This window comes from Mixophyes fleayi, chromosome 12 (assembly GCF_038048845.1).
Source record: "Mixophyes fleayi isolate aMixFle1 chromosome 12, aMixFle1.hap1, whole genome shotgun sequence".
NCBI lineage: Eukaryota > Metazoa > Chordata > Amphibia > Anura > Limnodynastidae > Mixophyes > Mixophyes fleayi.
The window spans coordinates 42560882-42584174 of NC_134413.1; the positions used below are offsets into that span (position 1 = coordinate 42560882).

Here is a 23293-nt window from a genome sequence, read left to right on the forward strand (position 1 = left end):
ACTATGGAGGGGGGAAACCCTAAAAGTTCACTGTACCCCCGCCCCAAATTTCTCTTGCCAGCCCTGTACATACCATTGTCTGATACTGCTGCGCCTTATGCTGCAGATAGAGAGTCAAGCTGGGCGGTAATACATTTGTATCCGACAGGGCACGGTAGGTAACAGAAAGCAAACAGCTGATCCACAGAGGACTATAGTAACATACCCCAACACCCTGTAGCTCTCCAGCTGCTGTGGAATTAGACGTCTCAGTATACCTGCCAGCCTATTGTGGGGCATGCTGGGACTTGTAGTTCCACATAAACTGGAGAGCCACAAGAGGTGTAAGGGGGCTGTTCCTCAAGCATACATCTGTATGACAGCAGCCTGTTTACATAGAGCAAAAAGTACTGCAATTATTATTACCTGGAACTGAGGTGGGCCTGTGTACTTTAAATGCCAGGGCTGATTTTTAGTCCCAGTCCGGCCTTGGCCCCGCCCCATGCAGCAAAAGGATGCAATATCACCATTTTGCAGGATGTGGGGCCAAAATGACGGGATTCACAGTGCTCCGACCCTTCCGTTCTCACATTTTACCAGATGTCATGGAAATAGAGATGTGCGTTGATGCTGCAGAATTTTGCATGAATGAAATTTCACAAACTGTTTAGCAGAGACGTGAAGTGCCGACGATATAATACCCGAGTTCTGCTTTTTGTTTTGTCATTTTGCAATGTATTTGTAAATGCCTCATTTTCTGGAATTTATTGTCTATAAATAGAACTGGGAAAAAACAGTGTCCATTCATTCTGTTTTGTTGTATGGGTGGGGTATAAAAGTGAAAAGTCTGGGTGGCATAATAATTAGGGGAGAATTCAACTAAATGTGGAATGAGGTGAATATTCCACAGAACAGCTTTTACAATTTTGTTCATCTACGCTTGAATCCTACTAGACCAGAAGTGCTGCATTAAAATAGAAAAAAAATAGCTACTGCAACAAAACGTTTGGCCAGCAAGTGGCACTGTTGTGGCCATTGCTTTGGTCTTACAGAGCAGTGTGATTTGTCTGTTTTTCCAGAGCATCCTTGGTATATTATGTTTGTTTGTAGTTTGTGATTGGCGTATACAGGTGTATCATTTGTATGTATACATAGAAAATATAATGTGGTGATGTGGTTAGAATAAAACGCTTGCTTTGAATCATTCACTGTATTTTGAGCCCTTTTTTTGATATGTGTTCCCTTACGTTCATACTGCAATCTATCTCTCTTCTTCACTCTACAGGTGAATGGTTCTCTCAGTTCTATAGAAGCTCAACGAGATGCTGTAACCAAGATGTCATTGCAGCTGAGCAGTGCAGAGTATTCTGACAAAGCACATCGCTCTGACCCAACTCCTTTGAAAAGTTGCATGAGAAGTGAGAGGTATGAGCATCTCTGTGTATTACCCCTTCAACACTGTCAACTAACGCCCAAGAATACGGATTCACAAACCGCAAATTTGTTAGATTTTCTCTTTTGCACGATGAACCTGTTCATGATATAAGGGTAATGCTTGGTATCATAGATGGTGTATTACTTTACATGCATATCTTTTAAAATGCCGATTGTGGTGGTGTCCCTATTGCTAATGTGTATAGAGAAGTTTACAATGGAAATGGGCACCTGTTCTTTACATATAATCAGACTGATAAAATTTTGTATTGGTAAAAACATAAAACAGTCATCCTTTAAGGAAAAAACAGGTTACTCTATGAGTGACAAATGTCCTCTTCTTCCCACAGTGTACAGGAGGTGGAGACAGAGTGTCAGGAGTTCTGGGAATGGCTGCTTGACATGGATGCCACAGTGCAGAACAGTCTTGGGTTGCTGGTGTCTGAAGAGCAACATCTACAGATGTGCAAGGTTGACATCTAATAACTAGAATAGCAGCTATGTGTGAGAGGGGTGAATGTACCATAGTATCACCACATTCCATTACAGAACACGAGCTGACAAACCATATACTGTGTTGCAGAATATAGAATGCCCCACTGGTCAAGTAAGCCCCGCTATGTAAGCCCACTTCCTGCTGCAGTCTTTTGCCCTTCTACTATGCAGGATAACATTAACATTGCCCATAAAGTGAGATTTTGTTTTGTCAATTTAGATAATTCTACGACATTGATTGCTGTCAGCTCGTTATACTTTAGCAAAATCCAGTTTGATTGGATCATAGGTGATGGAATATGGTGGAAAACCAGGTGGAACAATGACCCTGTTGTTGTTTAATTTTGTGACCTGGAAATACAGGAGCCCATCCATGTCTCCACTTCTATCCATTTTTTAATACGCAAGGTTTACTGTTATGGCACACCATTGGGATCTCCGAGTAGCCATATCTCACAAGCAGTTATATTTCAGTAAGGATATCACAAAATCCATTAAACCCCCCAGTAGTTCACTGTAATACACAACAAACATTACTGCTGTGCCATACTGCTGGCGCAGGAAAGTAGGCATATTTTAGAAACCGTTATAGATCAGAAGCAGTAACAGCTGTGTAGGGAAATCTCCGCAGCAGTAATATCTCAGTAGGGCTGTTGTCTCTCCGTAGCAGTAATATCTCAGTAGGGATATCTAACAAGCACACATATCTGCAGCTAGTTCTCTGACAGGCAGTGGAACAGGTATGTGATGCCATCATGCAAAAACAGATTTGGAGTCACAAAACAATACAGTAGAAAAGTGAATAAATACTCAGCACTATACTGATTACTGAATAATTCTATTTTCGCCTGCAGACACAGGACAGATATCTCACAAGCAGTTATATCACAGTACAGATATCTTTGTGCTGTGTCCTAGTATGGATTGCTAACAATATCCCAATATTGATATCCAAAATATGTAATTGTATGTAATAAATTTGTATGATGATTTCCTCAACATACAGGGATTTGTAATATGTTAACACTTTATAAATAAAAGATAATAATAGTAATCTCACACACAGTAATACCTTAGTATGAATATTTCCTATGCAGTATTTTGACAGTATGGATATCTCACAAGCAGCAGTGTCTCAGTATTGGAATGCTCACAATAATTAGTACCACAGTAATGGTATCTTACAGGCAGTAATATTCCAGTATGGATTTCACAAGCAGTGATATCCCAGTATAGACCTCTCACAAGCAGTAATATCCTAGTATAGACCTCTCACAAGCAGTGTTATCCCAGTATAGACATCTCACAAGCAGTAATATCCCAGTATAGACATCTCAAAAGTAGTAATATCCCAGTGTAGACCTCTCACAAGCAGTAATATTCCAGTATAGACATCTCACAAGCAGTGATATACCAGTATAGACATCTCACTAGCAGGGATATCCCAGTATAGACATCGCAAAAGCAGTAATATCCCAGCATAGACATCTCACAAGCAGTAATATACCAGTATAGACATCTCACTAGCAGGGATATCCCAGTATAGACATCTCACAAGCAGTGATATCCCAGTATAGACATCTCACTAGCAGTGATATCCCAGTATAGACATCTCACTAGCAGTGATATCCCAGTATAGACCTCTCACAACCAGTGATATCCCAGTATAGACATCTCACAAGCAGTGATATCCCAGTATAGGCATTTCACTAACAGTGATATCCCAGTATAGACATCTCACTAGCAGTGATATTCCAATATAGATATGTCACAAGCAGTGTTATCACAGTATAGACATCTCACAAGCAGTGATATCCCAGTATAGACCTCTCACAAGCAGTGATATCCCAGTATAGACCTCTCACAAGCAGTGATATCCCAGTATAGACATCTCACAAGCAGTAATATCCCAGTATAGACATCTCACAAGCAGTGATATCCCAGTACAGACATCTCACTAGCAGTGATATCCCAGTATAGACCTCTCACAAGCAGTGATATCCCAGTATAGACATCTCACAAGCAGTAATATCCCAGTATAGACATCTCACAAGTAGTAATATCCCAGTGTAGACCTCTCACAAGCAGTAATATCCCAGTATAGACATCTCACAAGCAGTGATATACCAGTATAGACATCTCACAAGTAGTGATATCCCAGTATAGACCTCTCACAAGCAGTGAAATCCCAGTATAGACATCTCACAAGCAGTAATATACCAGTATAGACATCTCACTAGCAGGGATATCCCAGTATAGACATCTCACAAGCAGTGATATACCAGTATAGACATCTCACTAGCAGTGATATCCCAGTATAGACCTCTCACAACCAGTGATATCCCAGTATAGACATCTCACTAGCAGTGATATCCCAGTATAGACATCTCACTAGCAGTGATATCCCAATATAGACATCTCACAAGCAGTGTTATCACAGTATAGACATCTAACAAGCAGTGATATACCAGTATAGACATCTCACTAGCAGGGATATCCCAGTATAGACATCTCACAAGCAGTGATATCCCAGTATAGATATCTCACTAGCAGTGATATCCCAGTATAGACCTCTCACAACCAGTGATATCCCAGTATAGACATCTCACTAGCAGGGATATCCCAGTATAGACATCTCACAAGCAGTGATATCCCAGTATAGACATCTCACTAGCAGTGATATCCCAGTATAGACATCTCACTAGCAGTGATATCCCAGTATAGACCTCTCACAACCAGTGATATCCCAGTATAGACATCTCACAAGCAGTGATATCCCAGTATAGGCATTTCACTAACAGTGATATCCCAGTATAGACATCTCACTAGCAGTGATATTCCAATATAGATATGTCACAAGCAGTGTTATCACAGTATAGACATCTCACAAGCAGTGATATCCCAGTATAGACCTCTCACAAGCAGTGATATCCCAGTATAGACCTCTCACAAGCAGTGATATCCCAGTATAGACATCTCACAAGCAGTAATATCCCAGTATAGACATCTCACAAGCAGTGATATCCCAGTACAGACATCTCACTAGCAGTGATATCCCAGTATAGACCTCTCACAAGCAGTGATATCCCAGTATAGACATCTCACAAGCAGTAATATCCCAGTATAGACATCTCACAAGTAGTAATATCCCAGTGTAGACCTCTCACAAGCAGTAATATCCCAGTATAGACATCTCACAAGCAGTGATATACCAGTATAGACATCTCACAAGTAGTGATATCCCAGTATAGACCTCTCACAAGCAGTGAAATCCCAGTATAGACATCTCACAAGCAGTAATATACCAGTATAGACATCTCACTAGCAGGGATATCCCAGTATAGACATCTCACAAGCAGTGATATACCAGTATAGACATCTCACTAGCAGTGATATCCCAGTATAGACCTCTCACAACCAGTGATATCCCAGTATAGACATCTCACTAGCAGTGATATCCCAGTATAGACATCTCACTAGCAGTGATATCCCAATATAGACATCTCAGAAGCAGTGTTATCACAGTATAGACATCTAACAAGCAGTGATATCCCAGTATAGACATCTCACTAGCAGGGATATCCCAGTATAGACATCTCACAAGCAGTGATATCCCAGTATAGACATCTCACTAGCAGTGATATCCCAGTAAAGATCTCTCACAACCAGTGATATCCCAGTATAGACATCTCACAAGCAGTGATATCCCAGTATAGGCATTTCACTAACAGTGATATCCCAGTATTGACATCTCACTAGCAGTGATATTCCAATATAGACATGTCACAAGCAGTGTTAACACAGTATAGACATCTCACAAGTAGTGATATCCCAGTATAGACCTCTCACAAGCAGTAATATCCCAGTATAGACATCTCACAAGCAGTGATATCCCAGTACAGACATCTCACTAGCAGTGATATCCCAGTACAGACCTCTCACAAGCAGTGATATCCCAGTATAGACATCTCACAAGCAGTAATATCCCAGTATAGACATCTCACAAGCAGTAATATACCAGTATAGACATCTCACTAGCAGGGATATCCCAGTATAGACATCTCACAAGCAGTGATATCCCAGTATAGATATCTCACTAGCAGTGATATCCCAGTATAGACCTCTCACAACCAGTGATATCCCAGTATAGACATCTCACTAGCAGTGATATCCCAGTATAGACATCTCACTAGCAGTGATATCCCAATATAGACATCTCACAAGCAGTGTTATCACAGTATAGACATCTAACAAGCAGTGATATCCCAGTATAGACCTCTCACAAGCAGTAATATCCCAGTATAGACCTCTCACAAGCAGTGAAATCCCAGTATAGACATCTCACAAGCAGTAATATACCAGTATAGACATCTAACAAGCAGTAATATCCCAGTATAGACCTCTCACAAGCAGTAATATCCCAGTATAGACATCTCACAAGCAGTGATATCCCAGTACAGACATCTCACTAGCAGTGATATCCCAGTACAGACATCTCACAAGCAGTAATATCCCAGTATAGACATCTCACTAGCAGTGATATCCCAATATAGACATCTCACAAGCAGTAATATCCCAGTATAGACCTCTCACAAGCAGTAATATCCCAGTATAGACCTCTCACAAGCAGTCTTATCCCAGTATAGACATCTCACAAGCAGTGATATCCCAGTATAGACATCTCACTAGCAGTGATATCCCAGTATAGACCTCTCACAAGCAGTAATATCCCAGTATAGACATCTCACTAGCAGTGATATCCCAGTATAGACCTCTCACAAGCAGTATTATCCCAGTATAGACATCTCACAAGCAGTAATATCAGTATAGACCTCTCACAAGCAGTGTTATCCCAGTATAGACATCTCACAAGCAGTAATATCACAGTATAGACCTCTCACAAGCAGTGTTATCACAGTATAGACATCTCACTAGCAGTGATATCCCAGTATAGACCTCTCACAAGCAGTGATATCACAGTATAGACATCTCACTAGCAGGGATATCCCAGTATAGACATCTCACAAGCAGTAATATCCCAGTATAGACATCTCACAAGCAGTAATATCCCAGTATAGACATCTCACAAGTAGTAATATCCCAGTGTAGACCACGCACAAGCAGTAATATCCCAGTATAGACATCTCACAAGCAGTGATATACCAGTATAGACATCTCACAAGCAGTGATATACCAGTATAGACATCTCACAAGCAGTGATATCCCAGTATAGACATCTCACAAGCAGTGATATCCCAGTATAGACATCTCACTAGCAGTGATATCCCAGTATAGACATCTCACTAGCAGTGATATCCCAATATAGACATCTCACATGCAGTAATATCCCAGTATAGACATCTCACTAGCAGTGATATCCTAGTATAGACCTCTCACAAGCAGTAATATCCCAGTATAGACATCTCACTAGCAGTGATATCCCAGTATAGACCTCTCACAAGCAGTAATATCCCAGTATAGACACCTCACAAGCAGTAATATCCCAGTATAGACATCTCACAAGCAGTAATATCCCATTATAGACATCTCACAAGCAGTGATATCCCAATATAGACCTCTCACAAGCAGTAATATCCCAGTATAGATCTCTCACAAGCAGTAATATCCCAGTATAGACCTCTCACAAGCAGTAATATCCCAGTATAGACCTCTCACAAGCAGTAATATCCCAGTATAGACATCTCACAAGCAGTAATATCCCAGTATAGACCTCTCACAAGCAGTAATATCCCAGTATAGACATCTCACAAGCAGTAATATCCCAGTATAGACCTCTCACAAGCAGTAATATCCCAGTATAGACATCTCACAAGCAGTAATATCCCAGTATAGACCTCTCACAAGCAGTAATATTACAGTATAGACCTCTCACAAGCAGTAATATTACAGTATAGACCACTCACAAGCAGTAATATCACAGTATAGACCACTCACAAGCAGTAATATCACAGTATAGACATCTCACAAGCAGTGATATCCCAGTATAGACATCTCACAAGCATTAATATCAAAGAATAGACCTCTCAAAAGCAGCAATATCCCAGTATTGACCTCTCACAAGCAGGAATATCCCAGTATAGACCTTTCACAGGCAGTAATATCACAGTATAGACCTCTCACAAGCAGTAATATCCCAGTATAGACATCTCACTAGCAGTAATATCCCAGTATAGACATCTCACAAACTGTAATATCCCAGTATAGAGTTCTCACAAGCATTAATATCCCAGTATGGATTTCACAAGCAGTAATATCCCAGTATAGACATCTCACCAGCAGTAATATCCCAGTATACACCTCTCACAACCAATCCCAGTGTAAACCTCTCACAAGCAGTAATATCACAGTATAGACATCTCACAAACAGTAATATCCCAGTGTAAACCTCTCACAAGCAGTAATATCACAGTATAGACATCTCACAAACAGTAATATCCCAGTGTAAACTTCTCACAAGCAGTAATATCACAGTATAGACATCTCACAAACAGTAATATCCCAGTGTAAACTTCTCACAAGCAGTAATATCACAGTATAGACCTCTCACAAACAGTAATATTCCAGTATAGACCTCTCACAAGCAGTAATATCACAGTATAGACCTCTCAAAAGCAGTAATATCCTAGTATCGACCTCTCACAAGCAGTAATATCCCCGCATAGACCTCTCACAAGCAGTAATATCCCCGAATAGACATCTCACAAGCAGTAATATCGAAGTATAGACATCTCACAAGCAGTGATATCCCAGTATAGACCTCTCACAAACAGTAATATCCTAGTATAGACCCCTCACAAGAAGTAATATCCTAGTATAGACCTCTCACAAACAGTAATATCCTAATATGGATATATTGCACAACTTAAAGTTTCACCACCCAAACATTTTGCTCACCTGCTCCCACACTTACCACTACGGCTATTGTTGTGTAGTAGTACTTTCTCCATTGCAGGGGGTTCACACCTTATTTTGTCTGTAGTTTCGCCACTGCCTGCAACCATGTTTGCACCATTAAGTGCAGTGAAATTCAAATTGGGCTTCACTCCACAATTGCTGGCACCCACAGCGCTGTGGCCGCAGGAGGATGGACCTGCATGTAGTGTTCTGCCTCTGTAGTATTGATATCTGACAAGCTGTAATAAGTTATAGCTATTGCACAAGCTGTAATATGTATGCCAACACTGGCATACATATTACAGCTTGTGCATTAGGGATATATCTCATGCAGCTATATCGCAGTATAGATTGTTCACTAGCATTGATATCTCAGAAATGATATGTCCCATGGAGTAATATATCTGTATAGGTACAGTATCCCAAAAGCAGTGATTTCACAGTGTGAATTGTTTACACGTAGTAATATCGCAATATAGACATCTCTCAAGCAATTATCTCAGTATGGATATCTCACAGACAATAATATCTTTGTATGGTTATCTCAGCACCAGTAATGTCTCACCATGGGTATAGTATCTCAGTATAGATATCTCACAAGCATTGATTTTTAGTAGGGATATCTCAGAATATTTAGTATCTTAGTATAGACATCTCACAAGCAGTGATAACCCAGGATAGATATCTTACAAGCAGTAATGTTACAGCACTTTCATATTACAGGCAGTAATATTAGTAGTATGAATATATAGCAATAATCTCAGTATAGATAACTCACCGCCAGTCATATCTCACTATGGGTATCTTACAAGCAGTAATACCTTGGAATGATTATCTCACAGGTAATAATATCTCACTATGGATATGTCACATGTAGTAATATGTCAGTGTGCATAGCGCACAAGCAATAATATTTTATTATGGATAGTTTACAAGCCCTTATTCCTGCACCACACAAATGGAGAAAGTGACTTATTCAAGGTCATAATTAACTAATAATGGGATTCTAACTTGGAAATCAGTGTTGTGGTTTCTCAGCCAATAATTTATATATGAAATATATTATATCGTTTTAAGAACATATTAAATAAATTAAGTATATTGCAAATTAAGTTTTCTAGAATTAGGACATAATAGAAAAATTGTATCCTGTCATTGTATTAGTGCATGAAAAAAATTATATTTAAATAAATAAAGGGGAATAACAAAATGAACTGAGTTGCACACAAATATTATGCAGTCATGTCTGGCGCTGAAGGGGTTAAAAGATTTTGTCCCAAAGCAGAAAGACAATTTCACAGTGAGAAAGAATGAGGGTGGGAAGAATAAGGAACAAAAAGTGTAGGGGGGGGGCGTCTTCCATCCGAAATACCAACCTTCCATAAATCAAGCTCATTTAGGCAATTTTTATGGATGTAAATCTATAAACTGTCATGTCGGAATCACTGAGAACATATGGTGTATTTCACAGACCAGATTGCTACTCATAAAACCTAAAATTGATAACCAGCAACAAAAAATACAGGAAAAAAAACAACGCTTTTAATTCCATCAAATTCCCCTGGTCCCTTCTATTTCTTTCCTACTCATCTATTCTTTCATTTATGCATTTACATTTATTTATTATTATTTTTTTGTATCTATTTATTTTGTTCTTGTTCTTTGGCAACAAGATTAAGGGGATCACCATTCTGACGATGTTTGTTGTAGGGTCATTTTTAGAAGGTTCACATCAACTGCAGTAATGAGAGTCCCTTGGAGCATCAATGGGCTATCAGTGGTTATTAGGGCAGCAATGTCCAACCGATGCATATGAGATCTTGAAAGAAAGATAGAATATACGATATTGGCAAGAATATTTTTTCTAATGGACCTTTTGAAAGCATTAAAAATAGCATTTTTGTTATGTACATAGGCAGGGAGCGCCAGCTGCTTACTACGTCCCATCATTGAATGCACTTTTAAGCTTGTTTCGACATTGTGAAGACCATTAAAACACACCTGTTATTACTCGTAGGAACTTATAATCGGCACTTCATACAAAGGCCCCATCTTCTGGGCTAGGAGCTGTCCTGGGGGCTCCAGAAACTATAGAACCCTATCATCTCAATTGTTTTGTCATATAGTAATTTGGTATTATAATGGGTCACAAGTTCTATTTTCACTGAAAGTTGTATTTCTCCGTCTTTTGCTGTATTACTTATTAACACAGTGGTTCTAGTATGAGGTAGGATTTTCTTTTAGTACTCTACATGATATGTATTGTAAATGGCATATCAGTGATTTTGGCACATGGCTACCTAAACGAACACAAACTTGGTTACTGATATTTACATAAGAATCATTTGGCCACACAATTGCACTGCTCAAATTAATGAGCTGTAACAACATTTAGTAAATAGGTCTCACTCTGTATATTCAGCAAACTGGATCATAAAATACAGAATGAATGTAAAAAAATGTATACACAGGCTGCAAAAATCTCAGGTCATAAGGACAGAAAGTACAGTATTTATCCCAGAATGTCCTGATGCTGGAATGTGCACTTTTGGCAGAATAGCGATTCCTCAGGATGAGCTGTGCATGGGTGAGAGTACCCGCACGCTGTGCTGATTAGCATGGCTCTCAGACAGACTGCACTGGCCTCCTGCCCACAGGAAGTCTCTCCCCACTGTCACCTCTTTATGCTTGGCACAGAACACCCCCATCCTTATATAGGGTCAGATGGTCATAACCCCAAATCCCTTGTGAGATTTGCATCTTCTATAGTCTATAACATTAACCTTTTAATGTAAGGCTTGGGTATGCATATGCAGTCTCAGCTCAAGCATTAACTTACAATAACTAGATACTGCGGATTCCTGTGTACGTTATGATTCCATCAGTAAAAGTAAATACTTAAAAAGCAGTTACTCTTCTGTACACCAATGCTTTATAATTTCTAAAAACTGTTTAAGGAAGCAAGAAATGTGTTATATGGACAAATATTGATGCACTCTTTAATATTGATATACTCTGGGTCAGCACAGTAGCACAATGGTTAGCATTGCTGTCTCACAGTGCTTCTGGGTTCAGAGTTTGTATGTATTCTCCGTGTTTGCATGGGTATGGTCCGGTTTCCTCCCACAGTCCAAAAGTATACTGGTAGGTTAATTGGCTTCTTACAAAAATGGACCATAATGTCTGTGTGTGGTAGGGAATTTAGGGGGGGATTCATTTAGTCGCAGAGTGCCTCCGGAACAGTCCTAAAGCACCCCGTAGCAATGTTACATTGTGGATTTCTTTTCACAACCCAAAGAGGTGTGAGGTGAAATACAAGATGTTGAGGTACTGTAGTACCTGAAAATGTGCGCAGCAGTGATGTTGGGAGGAACATTAGGGCTAATTGAATTCCCCCCTTAGACTGTAATATCCATTGGGGAAGGGACTGATGTGAATGGTTACATATTCTATGGATAGAGCTGCAAAATATGATTGGTGATATATAAATAAACAATAATAATAATGTGCTCTTTAAATAGAATAATGTTTTAGTACATTAACTCTATAGTGCTCCACATGCTCACCAGAATATACTATCTTGCATTGAGGAGTCCATAGGTCGTCTGTAGGTAGATGTTCTGTGTCATCTCCTAAAAACCTAGTGGACAAAGCATTGACTTAAATAGCCTCCATGGCAATGGTATTGTCCAGGAATCTATTCTCCTGAATAGGAAAGGCTTATGGACAGTATCATATTTGTAACACTGTGCAGGCGACAAGGAGGAGCTTTTAGTTGGAAGAGACCTCAGTTCTGATTAGTAGAACAAATTCCTTTTAATTAATAGTTTCCTAGTGTAACAGATATAAAGATGTTGGGGCTATGGTCCTGGAGGCTACCCATTTAATCTGCCATTGATATTGATGACGAAACAGCCCATAAGTGACAATGTCACTGGCATACTATTATAATTATTCCTGGTCACTGAAATATGTTATAGAGAAATTGTGAGGGGCCAGTAAATATTGACATTGTAAGCAAAAGATGATGTAATCATTTCAGGGTAATGCCAATTAGTGATGACACAGCGGCTGAAGTGGCCCCCTATCTGTTGTGTGAATGAGAGGTTTAGAAGCAGACTCTAAGCATTTCCCAGTGTGGCTGCTCTGAATGGGACACAAGGGCACAAAGGGGACTCTGTGTACAGCAAGGAGATCCTCCCCAGCATCACCACGACAACCAGAATGCACACAGAACTTCCTTCAAAAACTGGCTCCATCCATCACAGGCTCCGGAAGGAGCAGAGACAATCCCAGGGCAGCAAGCCTAAACCTAGGGAAATACACTTCTTTACTACCCTCCCTAAATGAACGCTGAATTATGTGGGTTATAACCCAGTGTATCTGTAGAATGTGTTTGCTAACATTGACCTTCAAAATGATTATATGTTTGTCTGTAGAGCATTCTAAACTATTACCAGCAAAGTTCTCTCACCATTTGTACAATTTGTAAAAGAAAAATGTTGTAATCATAGCGTACCCTGATATTACTCTCATGCCTTTATAAAACAAACATTGTAGAGGAGAAACCTGAACTCACAAATGTGTTATTGGCTGCCATCCTCTCTCAGCACAGACAGGTTAAGGGTAGCATAGGGACTGTTTATCCCACACAGCCAAACCAGTCACATGATCGGGAGAGCACAATTTCATGGAGCAGCATAGAAAAATTGCATTATGTTCATTTTATATGATAGTGGTGAAACTCACCTGCTTTTAAATTCTTAAGGACAGCTATTGTCCTTTACTATTGCATGATTATAAAATCTCTTCCCCTGCTTGCCAATTTGTAGGTTTGGGTTTCTTTTCTTTAGCATACCTCCCATTTGGAGCACCAGGAAGCTGGACAAGGGACAAGGTCACATTGTGAGAATTGTGAGTGGAGCATGATCACGTCACAATGGGGGCATGATTAGTACTTTTCAAGCTCTAGACTGCGCTTTACTGCCCTTCCCATCCCTCCTAACACCCATTCATTGATGTGCGCACCAGTGGCAGGTGAGTGTGTGCTATGCAGAGCATCTCTGAACTCCCCGAACCAAGGGACAGTGGCATAGAGCCCTCAAATGTGGACCGTCTCAGATAAATTTTGACATTTGGGAAGTATGCTTTAGTCAGAAATTACTTCTTAATATTTTACGTTGCCATTGTAAACTATAACGTACAGCTGCTACTATTTGATCCAGTTTACATTGATCTGATAGTACTATCAGACAGGTGAGATCTGAACAGCGGGCATAACTAAACATTACAGCTAGCAAAATTTTGTAAGGGCCCCCATGTACCGCCTAAAGGCGAATAAAACACATATACACATGGGGTTTTCACCACCTGGAGGGGGGGGGGGGGGGGGGGTGGGAGTCTTCTCGTCACCTCTTGTGGGTCCCACAGCTTCTGCACCCCCCAGGCCTTTCGTCTTGATACACTTCCTACACTGCTTTGGACCATTGTGATATCACATGACATTACAGGATGCCCCCTTCAATTGAGGAAGCAGCTCAAAACATTCACTTTGAATACTATGTGCTGGCACTGGGGATGCCAGGAACCAAATGAAACTTATTCCTGTCATCCTCTCTTGATCCCTAGTTAACACACAGCGCTGCCATTCTAATATGGTGGAAGATAGGCAAGTAGGTAAAGGATTTCTCTAGTCAAATGAAACACTTTAATATCTCCCACCCCTTTACCACCAGCTCCCATCACACAATGATCTTTCTTCATTTTATTTACCACTTACCTTTGTTGAAATCCAGCTTTGATCATCAGGTCTCATATGTGCTCAGCTTCCTGCTGTAAGCTGCATAGTGACAGATATATGACACGAGTGCAGCTCCTCTGCCTTTCTAGAGCCCTGCCCTGTGCTGTTTGAGAGCACATTATCACCCATCGTAGAACCACAATGTGTTATCAGATGCTTCACAAATTTTAATAAGAAAAATCAAGACCCATCTCTGACCTACCAAAACCAGGCCCAAGATACCACCAGACTGGACTAGATTGCTAGATAGATAAGGAAAGGAATGAATATTGGAGAGGGGGGGTTACTAAAGGGAAGGGTAAATGTTTATTTAAATTTTGACATGAACACGTATAGTATACACAGTGTAGGATCCAACAAGAATAAATTTCTCACTGACTGAATAAACCTGTAGATCGACAAGTTATGCTATGCATTTCCCCCTCTGCCTATGTCCTTGATATCAAGCCATTGGGCTTGCATCGCTGCACACAGACACTAGGTGGTGTAGTGAGCTACTATGCTCTCTTTAGTATCGGCCTTGTGTGTACCTCATGGCACTGCCCCTCCACACCACCAAGGACCGTCTCATTTCTATTTTGGTGGTGACCAATTTCTATTCAATGGTTGTAGTAAATGAAATTGCCAGGCAAAAAAAGAAACTCTGCCTCTCTTAGCAACAGAAGGGTTAATTAGAAAAAAAAAAATAAAAAGATTTGTTTCCTGTGAGGCCCAGTGTGAACAGTTATTATCTGCAATTAGGGGCAACACCAGAGCAAACACTTAGCTTCACATAACGAGTCTCCTCCATTTTAGTTATCCGGTGTTGGCTTTATCTGGCTTGTTATTTGTGCGGCTTTTGTATCCAGGAGACTCTTGTGTCTCCCAAATATATTGTAATTATAAGGAGGGAGAGGGGACAGCAGCTCCAGGGAACACACCAGAAAAGGAAAACATAATGTACAGCAGCTGGACATTTCTAAGCTTGTTCTCTTAAATTAAATATTTTGTCCCTGCAAAGCTGAAACAGGTGGAATGTGGGAATACAAATGTATCTTCAGCTCTTTGTCATTTCCCTATGGTTTCTGTGGCCAAAAAAAATGTGTTTCTGCATAGTAAATATTATTCATTGTGACCATATAGTAGCACTTTTTATTATTTATTTTTCTTGGGGTGGATTTTAGGTTGAAAATAAAAAGCAACATAGTCTATAGTCCTAGCACAACCTAATTACAAGCAGTCTATACCATCGATAGATCATTTTTATAATTCAAGGATGGTAAATAATGAACAAAGATTTGGTCCAATGGATTGAATTCCGCATAGGAGAGTTATGAATCTTTCCTGGTGGGGCTGCATCCCAGGAAGGGGGGTGGGGGGCAAACCTATAAAATTTCTTCCCAGAGTTGGGTGACGGTGGTGCTGCAAAACACAGTGGTGTCCCTATAAGTAACAAGTACCTAATGAATTTGGGCTCATGCATACTTGGAAAAAAGCATTAATTGAGGGAACATACAAAGAAACATAGCAATAATAATATATAGAAAATAGACATGTACAAAGTGTGGCAATAGTATACTTTATGGCCTTGCACACACCAGTGCATTGTAAACTGCTGTTTCAGATTTCCCTGAACGGGCAGAAGCGAGGAGCCGGCATCTTCAGTGTATCCTGCTGAGGGTGCGTTTGTTCCACTGCGAATCCTTGGAAAATTAGGGTTTATTGAACCTTTTGGCGAATGTTCGTACTGTATGCAGAACCATCTTTTTTTGAAACATTTTCAGTGTGATGAAGGTACCCTCAGTGCGATGGACCATTGCGGCTTTATCAATGCATTATTGGTGCCAATATGTACAAGGCCTTAGTTCTTCTTATTTATTCAATTAAAATAGTGGGATGAAATGTAATCACTGATTGAGTGGGTATTCAGTTTCAAAGTTTGGATAAAGTACTCAAGTAGTAGTAGCTGCAGTTATGTTTATATGAAGTGCAGACACCAGGCCTGGCTGCAGCTATAAAGCATACTTGCCAACTCTCCCGGAATGTCCGGGAGACTCCCGAAATTCGGGTCAGTTTCCCGGACTCCCGGGAGAGCTGGCAAATCTCCCGCATCCCGCTGCAGTCATTCCGGCCCCGCCCCCATAACGCGACAAAATGTCATTTTCGCTGCAGGGCGGGGTAAAAATTATGCTATTTGCACCGCCACGCCCCCTCCCTCCCTCCAGTCATGCCCATCTCCCGGAAACAGATGATTAGAGAAAGTAGGTAAGTATGCTATAAAGATGTCTAGAGGTCAATGTTGTTGCTGCCATCTTGGATCTGGCACAATTGACCAAATTATGGGCAGAAGCAAACTTAGGTTCAGTCACAGACATATCTGCTTGTGCTGTATATAATAAATTAATTATATTTTATGTGGTAAGCATTGTAATAGAGTCCAACTGTACTGGAAAAACAAAAACCATGGGCTAGATTTACTAAACTGCGGGTTTGGAAAAGTGGAGATGTTGCCTATAGCAACCAATCAGATTCTAGCTTTCATTCAGTTAGTGCATTCTACAAAATGACAGCTAGAATCTGATTGGTTGCTATAGGCAACATCTCCATTTTTTTCAAACCCGCAGTTTAGTAAATATACCCCCCATGTCTCAACATAAGTGCACCATGTAAATCTGTTTTACTTCTGCAGTTTTTGTACCGTTTTCATGCAGCTTGATACAGACTAAACCTAACATACTCCATTAGTGACTTTCACTTGATACACGGTTTATCTGTCGTAAAAGCTTCATCTTTCCATTTCAATTTCTTCTGCACTCACTTCTTCTGTCTCACTCCCTCCCCCCGCCCCCTTTCATTCTGTCCCACCGCAGGGGGCTTTAAAGCCGACACAATTCTCCTTTTTTTTGGCTGTGAGTTCCCTAGAAATGTAATTATGCTCTAAAATGTGGTTAGCATTGCAGTAAATATCGCACAGAGCTTCTAAATTACATTTGGGGTGTAAAGGGGATTGAATTTCATCGCAAGTTGACACTCAATTACAATTTCCATATATCTTGCATTTGAGGGGGCTGACAGAGTTAACCCTTGACTGCTCAAATGTTTTGAAATGCACTGTCTGGGGATTTTAGTCTAGAAAGAAACATAGGTTTTATGAAAATCTGTTGGAGATCTAAAAAATTAATAAAATGAACATTGTGTATTTAAGAGCAATGCAAGCTTCTGGAGAAATAAAAACATAGAGAATATAGTATAAAACTGATATATGCTAACAAACTAGTAGGAATATGCAAGCAGCTTTGTTTAGGGTAATCAAAGTGACAGCAGGAGGAATTGATATGTCCTTTCAATTCTTATTTTGTGACACATATCTTATGCAGATATATCTTCAGAATGTTGCACCTGTTACTACATGTATATGTAGATGTATTTTACAAGGCATGCTATACTTAAACAAACTTAAGAGACAATATGCATTTCAACTATACATCCTGAACACCAGTAATTATTAAGACAGATCCATTTCTGCAAATAATTTTGTACTGAATATCTTCCCACTTTCTTTTTCAAACGGCATATCTACATGAAAAACCTGTACAACATTGGTCTACACCAGGGTTTCTCAAAAATCCCCATAACCCCAACAAGCAATATTTTGAGAACTTATTTAAACAATACACATAAAAAATAATCTCACTGCCTGTTTCACTAAATATCTCACCCTTACATGCAGAGCAAAGTTCTCAACATACGAGGCACTATGAGAAACCCTGATATATATTGCCACTTGATTTCTATGGAGACAAATCAAGTTTTAAAGGGAAACTATGAAATATCGAACGGTCATAAGGGAATCTAGAAGGTAGAGAAAAACTGTTTTGTGCAATAGAACAACGTTATACTTCACATTTGTGACATTTTTCTTTGATACAATCCGACGCAATATTTTTTATTTTCCTTTGTTTTTAGGTTTGTGGGGATAATGAGGGGGGTGTATGCATCAAGTTACTGTCTCCTTCCAAAATGCAGCTTCAATGGATTTTTATTCACACCCTCAAAAAGAATAGAAAGAGCATTTCATCTATTTATAGTCTCACAGACATAAGAACAATCCAGCCCCTTTTCCCCAGCCGCCCCCTCCCACAGTCCAGGCTGCCGGAGGGATTCTGGGGTTAAGTTCGCTGCCCACTGCGGTGATGTAACTCTGGCTTTGTGTCATTTATATTCAGCCCAAAGAAAACAATTTTCCTGAATAGACAGGCGGACAATAATATTGTTCAGGGCTGATTTTACTTTGGACGTGATCCAAACTGCTCCCAGGCAGCTCAGACTGCGCTGCTTCTCTCTTCACGTCCCATGCCTGGCTCACACATCACCTCTGGCCTGTCACTGTTCTCACTCACACTCTTTCTGTGCACTCATCCATCCTCACTCCATCCACTTCTTACTTATTTCCCTTATTCTCAGCCTTTCTGTATTCTATTAACTCCGCTTTGTAATAATCTCTATTCTTCCACTGATGCATTCCCTATTGTTTCTATCTCTAAATTCCTTCTTGTTCTGAATTCTACAGATTTCCAACCATTCTGTATTATTTAAAACCTTTCGTAGTCATGTCCTTTCTTTCCATTTTTTTTAATGCTTCCTTTTCTATCACTTACTTTTAAATTAGTGTCTGCAGTCTTCTATCCATCTGTATATTTTATCACCTAATTACATAATTTCCCTTATGATACAATCTTTCACACTCTCATGTTAGATTTCTATTTTTCAGTTTTATTTCACATGCTTATCTGTGACTTACTATAACTGTATATTTATCAGCATTAGTTCATACTCTCATTCTAGACTTTCAATCTAGTACTTTTATCAGTATTCTTCCACACTTGATCTAAGCTTCCATTTGCTTTCCATTTACCAGCATTCTTCCATAAACTCATTCTTATTTTTCCTTTATTTTTAGCATTCTTTCATCGTCTCTCTTAACTTTACTTAGCTTTCTTTTTTGTAGCATCGGACAGACCCGATCGCCCAGATCAACTTTTTTTTATCTAGTTCCATGCATATAATTTAGTATTGGCAGCAAAAGTCCTATAATGATCTAACCTGATCAATGTGAAGTCAGTTGTACATCCCTGGCATTGGCTGTTGGTCATAATCTCTAAAATGATCATTGCGTGCAACTTAAAATTGATCATGTTGGAAACAATGTTTACTAGTATACATGTATGGAATATAAATTTTGGATGCGTGTGGTATGCCACATTGAAATTGTACTGTGTTTAGGGTCACAAACGATCAATTGAATCTAAATGTTTTTGAAGTCAGTTCTTTTATATGTGTCTATCTGGGGGGTGACAACGTGATGAAAATATAGTTAACTTTGGTGCAAGAAAATGATCAGATCTGTATATAGGTGGCTAAATTAAGCTTCCTATCGGTGATCTACTTATAACTATTTTTTCAAACTCACATTTTAAAACTTCACTTTCTATTCATTAGATAAAAAATTAAATAAAGTTTCTGTTCAATCTGTACTATTTAGCATGTTTTACACACTCTAGACTTGTCTTCACATTGGATTTATTAGCATTTTTCACACTTACCTTATACTTCCATCAGTTTCTGTCTGTCAGCATTATATTACTGTGTAAGGGGTCTTTATCAAGACCCTGCTATATTGAAGATAGGCAGCGATAGAAAATCTGTGTCTGCACACCTTATCAAGAAAATGGCAAAGGGTCAACTGAGCAGTGCTCACTGGCAGTCGTGAGAGGAGTCTTATCGCTCACCAGGCCAGTGCACTGTCCCTCTGGAAGCTCAGACTTGGTTTTCTAGTTTCAGGTTAGTGAGGAAAGAAAAAGAAAGAAAAATGCCTTATTTTACTTATAAAGCATTTTTTTCCTGGAATGACCACCCGCTTTCTCCATCCTGAGATGGAGATAGCAATATGAGGACTGCAGCTGTACAAGTCCTTGGTAATAGTCCTCTCCATACCTTAACCAGATTGGGGGCTTTTGTTAAATATGCAAAAGCCCTGATAAATATACCACTAAGTGTCATTTTCATGAGCAGTTTCATTCTCTCTAAACCTCTGTTCACCTTGTTTTTACTAACATTCTTTTACATTCACTTTAAACTTCTCTTCACTTTCTATTTATCAGCATTCTTTTACATTCACTTTAAACTTCTATTCACTTTCTATTTATCAGCATTCTTTCACATTCACTTTAAACTTCCCTTCACTTTCTATTTATCAGCATTCTTTCACATTCACTTTAAACTTCCCTTCACTTTCTATTTATCAGCATTCTTTCACATTCACTTTAAACTTCCCTTCACTTTCTATTTATCAGCATTCTTTCACATTCACTTTAAACTTCCCTTCACTTTCTATTTATCGGCATTCTTTCACATTCACTTTAAACTTCTCTTCACTTTCTATTTATCGGCATTCTTTCACATTCACTTTAAACTTCACTTCACTTTCTATTTATCAACATTCTTTCACATTCACTTTAAACTTCCCTTCACTTTCTATTTATCAGCATTCTTTCACATTCACTTTAAACTTCCCTTCACTTTCTATTTATCAGCATTCTTTCACATTCACTCTAAACCTTCCTTTATGTTCTATTTATCAGCATTCTTTCACATTCACTTTAAACTTCCCTTCACTTTCTATTTATCAGCATTCTTTCACATTCACTCTAAACCTTCCTTAATGTTCTATTTATCAGCATTCTTTCACATTCACTTTAAACTTCCCTTCACTTTCTATTTATCAACATTCTTTCACATTCACTTTAAACTTCCCTTCACTTTCTATTTATCAGCATTCTTTCACATTCACTCTAAACCTTCCTTAATGTTCTATTCATCAGCATTCTTTCACATTCACTTTAAACTTCCCTTCACTTTCTATTTATCAGCATTCTTTCACATTCACTTTAAACTTCCCTTCACTTTCTATTTATCAGCATTCTTTCACATTCACTTTAAACTTCCCTTCACTTTCTATTTATCAGCATTCTTTCACATTCACTTTAAACTTCCCTTCACTTTCTATTTATCAGCATTCTTTCACATTCACTCTAAACCTTCCTTCATGTTCTATTTATCAGTATTCTTTCACATTCATTTGATCTTTTTCTTTATATTATTTGCATTTTTCACACTCATCATAATGTTTAATTCATGTTCTTCTGTTTATCTCCATTCTTTAAACCCACCTTAAAGTTTCGTTCACTTTCTAACTATATTCTTTCAAACAATCTCATAATAAACATACTTTCTTTTTCTATATGTGAGCATACATTAACACTCGTTCTAAATGTCTATTCACTATGCATTTATCATTCTTTTTCTATATTTTTATCACTATTCTCTCACACTCACTCTGTCAGCATTCTTTCACGGTGATTCTAAACTTTACCTATTTTTTTCAGTAATATGTTCTCTCTCATTCAAGTATTTCTTTCACTTTGCATCTATCTGCAGTCCCTCACTTTATAAACGTAAGGAGCCTGCACATGTTGCGTTATATGGCAACTGGTCTGATTTCACGTTATGTGTTGGGTGAAAATGAGATTATCATTATCAGTTATCGCAGAAAATGCAGTGGAAAGTTGACCTCTGTGTGCTGTCATTTAAGGAACGCACTAATGGACGGCAATGGAGACAGAAGTAATCCAAGTAATCGGCTAGCTCACATCCAATTTGACCACCCATGTGTGTGGCCAAATTGAACGATAATCCTGTTATGTGACCTTTGGCTTGAGCGGCAGGATCAGACTGTGTGTGGTCAGTTTTACTGTGTCTTTTATTTTGCTGTATTCTTTTTATCTTTCAGTCTAAAATACCCTTTGCCTTCTACCTATCAACATTCCTTCACATCCCTGTTATGTAGTTAACTTTCTCCACTGCAAATCTAAACTCTATTTTCCTGTAACGTCTTTTATTCCAGACTCCTTTTCATAGCTATATAACACTTTCATTTCGATTGTTCCTCACTTTCTATGTTAATGCTAGAAACTCAGAATCTCTCATTTTTGAAGCCCTCTCTTGGCATATATTACACTTATTTACTTCCGGACAAGCGCACAAAGCACTGATTCCGAAATTAGTGCTTTGTGCACATGCTCAAATGTAATAAAGCGCATTATAAGCCAAGAACGCAATTTGCGTTCAGCTTAACATATGCCAACCCCTTTGTTATTTCCTTCTCAACTTGTCAGCGTATTCATGGTGAGATTCCACTGTTAGAATTCCTCAAACAAAAATTGATAATTTACACTCTTCATAATACCCATAACATACATGTAACACAAACATATCACACATACATATAGTATAACAAACATGCAGTCTAACATATATATAGTAAAACATACATATAATACAAACCAAAACATAGTGCATTTATAATCAAAATTTCCTTTTCCCTAAAATGGCTTACAGCTTACTTCAAGTGTCTGCTAGAGTGTGACGTACAAGTGGAGCAAGAATGTTTTCTTTTCCGGTTAGTCACAATAATGATTACATATGACAATATTTTCTTTTGTATAGTGCACAATACAACTATTACACCTAATATTTGTTTGTTTAAAGAATGAGACAGCTGCTATGTCATTTGTCACCTAAGGCTTCAGAGAAGTTCGGTTAGGTTCTACACCTATTGCTATTTTCCTGTGA

At 38.9% G+C, this 23293-nt stretch overlaps 1 protein-coding gene across 1 annotated transcript in view; it reads left to right on the plus strand.

The window, feature by feature from the left end:
* AKAP6 (A-kinase anchoring protein 6) overlaps positions 1 to 23293 on the plus strand; it is a 165619-nt gene that overhangs the window by 101030 nt on the left and 41296 nt on the right. Inside the window, exons 8-9 of the mRNA XM_075192675.1 lie at positions 1265 to 1404; positions 1764 to 1884. Of these exons, the coding sequence (XP_075048776.1) occupies positions 1265 to 1404; positions 1764 to 1884 (261 nt within the window). The remainder of the gene's footprint in view (positions 1 to 1264; positions 1405 to 1763; positions 1885 to 23293) is intronic.